The sequence below is a fragment of the Austrofundulus limnaeus genome, unplaced genomic scaffold (genome assembly GCF_001266775.1).
Source record: "Austrofundulus limnaeus strain Quisiro unplaced genomic scaffold, Austrofundulus_limnaeus-1.0 Scaffold359, whole genome shotgun sequence".
In the NCBI taxonomy this organism is placed as follows: Eukaryota; Metazoa; Chordata; class Actinopteri; order Cyprinodontiformes; family Rivulidae; genus Austrofundulus; species Austrofundulus limnaeus.
In genome coordinates, this window is record NW_013952761.1 from 188,692 (window position 1) to 193,664 (window position 4,973).

Below are 4,973 nucleotides of genomic sequence, written 5' to 3' on the forward strand. Positions count from 1 at the left end.
GCGCTGACCACTCTGCATGTCTTCATCTACGACAACACTGGAAACCTTTAAAAGCAAAAGTCCAGCCGAGTTAGAGCATCGTTTCTGTGCTCTCTTCCCCCTCCGGTAATAACACCGTGTCTGCTACAAACTCAAGACCATTATTACAGACCATTATGACCACAGTCTCAGCTGAGAGGGCAGAGGAGGTGAAGTCCTGATAGCTTATAAAAGCGCCGCGCTCTACAGTCAGGGATGCTGCAAACCTCGATGGAGAGAGAGCTGCATTTCGCCGTATATTCTGATTTATTCTCAAGAAATAAGTAACATCCCAGCCATGTTGTTTTCCTTGAATACTAAACTGTAAGTGGCAATTATGCTGTAGATTTTAGCACCTTTTCTTTCACAAGTACTCTCTAGCAGGTCTAAATTTATTTATTTTTGTGTTTTTTTCCCCCAATCAATTATTTCTTGAGTTTTCCAGGATGGTGTCTGCCTGTGTCCATGGAGACCGCAAGGACAGAATAGCTGCGGGTTTTAGCACTGTGTCTATTGAGCTGTCCAAGAGAAAAGTTGTCACAACTTGTGGGATGATGTCACTTTCCTGTGTAGCTCAATAAGTACCRTATTTATTCAAGTATAGTACGTAAAATTAAGTCCATAAAATCATCCATAAAGTTGGGGGGTAGTACTATACTCGGATAAATATTTTTTACTTGTGTATTTTAACTGAAATATCGGCTTCGTTCACAAAATTATTGAGTCCGGAGATGAGACTGCGTCGTAAAAAGCAGTTGAAGCGAGCTTACCTCTGACACTCCTACATGCTTCAGAGAGAGATAATAACAGATCCAGGCAGGCGACATGATGTGAAAAAAGTGTGTGTGTGTGTGTGTGTGGGGGGGGGTATTCTTGCACCTTAGCAATGATAACGAACCGATATGTGACTGGGCCGCTCCTCGAACAACAACAAACATGTTCGTCTGTAATGGCTGCCATCTACCGGTGATCTGAAAAAGTTTGTATCCCTGAAAAAATGTTTCCCCACCAGAGGGGGTGCTTGCGAGTAGGAAGTAATCTGCTTTTCCCCCACAAGATGGCCCAAATCTCATGTGAAGTCTCTGACTTTTGTGTTGGCCCCTTCTGGTGGACTATGTGTAAAATGCCATAATTCATATGATGCTGCTACCGCTGACATTTATTTGTTGTCAAAATACCTTTTAGTACATATGTTGTTAAAATAAAATGAACAGTGCAATGATCATTTTACTGATATGTATAAAGACTGCAAAGGCTGAAAAATCTTGAAGTATGTATGAAATTGGAGGTAGTTTGAAGATCCAATTTTTATGCTTTTTAAGCTAAAGGGGGGGGGTGTCATATTATACATGAGATCGTATTATACATGAATAAATATGGTAATCAAAAGGAATATGATTCAGTAGCAAGCTCCTTTTTTCCCTTATTTTATTTTCTTTTTGGTCACTTTGCCAAAGAGAAGAGTCAGGTGAATTGTACTTGCTAATTATGTTGACCTTCTGCAAAACAATTCAACTTTTGATAGCTGAATTGTCTGAATGCCTTTGCAGGAGAACAGGTGCTCAGCTGAGCGCCAATCATGCATGCACATGCCCATTCTCCAGTGTTCACAAAAATCCACACACACACAATGACAAACGCACTTAACATTTCCACAACTGCAGCAACAGTCAAACTGTGCTCCACCCTGCTTCTTATCTCTGTGGCTGGAGGCTAACATAGATTATGTGTGCAAGTGTGTCCTTTCGCATGCTCTCCTTTTACTCTGGGAGTTTTCAGTGTCATGGTTCGCTGCTCTGTCCTCAAGTTGAGCTCTGAGTTTGTTAGGCTGAAAATCCAAGTTCTCAGGACATTATACACACAGCTAAAACACAAATTAAAATATTACACATACAGTCAACAACAAACCAAATTAAAAGGATGATTAGATTAAAGCCAAATTGTTTTATTAGAATTGCAGATGCTTTTCAGCATAGACAATGTGATATGCCTTATTAGTTTACAGCTCCAGTGTCATGTGTCTGATACCTGTGTCCGTGTCCCATCTCTACAGTGCATACAGACCCCAATGGCCTGTCACCGAGGCAGATCAAAAGTGATAGTGATGACGACGACCTGCCAAATGTAACCTTGGACAGTGTTAATGAGACCGGCTCCACGGCGCTGTCTATAGCCCGCGCTGTACAAGAGTGAGTACCTTCATCTGTCCACATGTCAGACAAATCTCCAGGCTGACATTTTCTCTTGTAATTGCACAGAAAATATAAAACAAATATATCTGTGTTGTATATTTGGGTTATTCAAGTGCCAGCAAGGAGAATGTTTAGATCTTTTGAAATGTTGAGCGGAACAGTAAATATCTTACATGTTGATGATTCCTCTTTGACCTCATGTTGGAAAAACAGAATTTTTATCTGACCCAATTAATGAGCTTGGCTAGGATTGAGCACAGCATTTCTGTGGTCTTAGAACTTTAAAAGAAAAAAACATTATAGGAGTTCATGCAATTTTTATGTTTAACTAACTTTTATTTACACCAAAGTCAATGTGGCATTGATCAATAAAACATCATGAAAAACACATCCTTGTACTCCTGCCAGAAGTGCAACAGCTAATAATAACCATGATATTAAAAAGAGAATTTGCATTTTCTGCAAAAAAGCAGCCTGAATCCTTTATGCTGAAAGGTTTTGAAAAAAATAAAATAAAAGATGTATAAAAACTGGTTCTAAATGTAAATCTAAAAAAATTAAAAATAAAAAACTGTACAAAAGTAGCTCAAACTTTGCTGCAAAAGCCAAATTTAGCACAAAACTCAGTAAGACCATGTTTGCTGAATTAAACAGCTGAAAGGATTTTCACAAAAAATAATTTAGCTGAAAAAGGCTATACTTAGATGAAAATAGAAAAAGTTAGCTTAAATTGCTGACAACAAAATTGCTGAAACAGAAAGCCTAAAAGAAACTGATGAAAGCACAAAAATATTTAAGATTAGGAAAATAGCTGAAAAGAGCATAAAGTCAGCTGAAAAGGCAAGAAATTAGCACAAAAGAAGCTGAAGCAAGTTAAAATTAGAACAAAAAGTGAAACAAAGTAAAAACAGAACAAAGAGTGTGAAGTGCAGGGAAGTTTTTAAGAATTTTAAGAATGTTGAAGACAGCTCAAATAATTTTCAATCAGAACAACAACAGCCGAAAAGCTAAATATCCTAAAAAATAAATATTGCTGAAATACCAAAAGTCATAGCTGAATATCCTGAAGGAGCTGACAATTTTGATGAATTGTTGAAATATCACAAAAAATATGGAACAAGAAACATGCCGAAAAACATATGGCAGAAAAAAGGACTGTGCCTAACAGAAAAAAAAAAACAAACAAAAAAAAAAAAAACATGTACCCGGTAATTAAAAAGCGATGGCAATACATGCTGATTAATTGTAAATTAATAGTAAAAAAAAACATAGTTTGCATGAAGACACTTCAATTTTTTTTATTTGTTTTGCAATTAAACAAATTCTTCTATGTATTGAAACTTTTATTTCTTCAAACCTAGATCATTCAAAGAACTATCTAACAGGTAAGATATTTGTTCATATTCTCACCTCCACATTTCTGAACTAACCCTTTAATCCCGTCATGCCTTTGGTAAAACTTTGATTTGAAGAAGCTAAAATTTAACACACTATTTGTTATTAAATTGTTACTCATTCACAATGTAAATTATTACATCACAGATTTGCCATCAAATAAAACAAGTGTTTTATATRTCACCTAAAAATCTACTTGTGGATGCACCAAATAAATAAATAAATGAATAAATAAATAAATAAATAATCCACTTTTAATTTTGATACATAAGCTTATAAGTAATAAGTAGTTTAGTTTAGAAGGAGATAATGTGCAAAATAGCACACAAGCATTAGAGCATGACTGGCTACAGTTTTTGACCTTAGGTTGAACCTGCCCAGACATGCCTGTTGTTGGAGCTCATCCACCTACAGACTCAATGTGAGATAGAAATGGGATTGATGGTTCTTTGCAGGGAGCTGGATCTTGTGGATCAGTTTGTTCCAAACAGCTATTCAATCTTGAACATTTGTGATGTCACTATGTGTGGTTGTATATAATGACATGGGCTGTGTGTAGTGATGTTTGATGTAAGGACCGTACCACATGACTTGTCAAGAGGACCCCCCCCATCCCCCCAGCACATGTTTCCAATATACAACAACTGCAGAACTCCTCCTCTTCGCCTGTTCTTCTTTGTCTCAGCGGAAAATCAAAGAAGTAACATGTCTGTCCGCATTTCAGGAGGAAAGCATAAAGAAAAAAAATATTAAGGGACAGCTGTCAACTCTGTGTGACTCGTTTCCCATAATTAGTTTTAAAGAACCATTCAAACTATTTAAAGGATTTTTGTGCATTTCTACTGCATGAACAGTAGAGGTGCAGATGTGTGTATTATGCAGTTTAAAGTCAATCACTTAAATAAGAAAAATTAATCAATATGAAGAAAGTTGCAAATCTATCAGCAATTATTTTTAAAAGGTTGGTTAATTTTAGAAGTTTTTTTTGGGCAATTTAGTTTGGTTTCCATTCAGTTTCCATTCAGATGATTTTGAAGTAAATGATAAATGGTCTGAACTCATATAGCTCTTTATTAAGCCCATTCAGACCCCAAAGCACTTTACACTACAGCCATTCACCCATTCACACACACCGTGGTAAGTAAGTAAGTAAGTAAGTAAGTAAGTAAGTAAGTAAGTAAGTAAGTAAGTAAGTAAGTCAGTCAGTCAGTCAGTCAGTCAGTCAGTCAGTCAGTCAGTAAGTAAGCAAGTCAGTAAGTAAGTAAGTAAGTAAGTAAGTAAGTCAGTCAGTCAGTCAGTAAGTAAGTCAGTAAGTAAGTAAGTAAGTAAGTAAGTAAGTAAGTCAGTCAGTCAGTCAGTCAGTCAGTC

The 4,973-nt window shown here is 36.5% G+C and overlaps 1 protein-coding gene across 1 annotated transcript in view; it reads left to right on the top strand.

Annotated features, from left to right (window-relative positions):
- The window catches only part of klf12b (Kruppel like factor 12b), a gene marked incomplete at its 5' end in the record, with an annotated part of 35,344 nt that overhangs the window by 14,150 nt on the left and 16,221 nt on the right, over positions 1-4,973 (top strand). Inside the window, 2 exon segments of the mRNA XM_014023211.1 lie at positions 2,072-2,207; positions 3,572-3,595. Of these exon segments, the coding sequence (XP_013878665.1) occupies positions 2,072-2,207; positions 3,572-3,595 (160 nt within the window).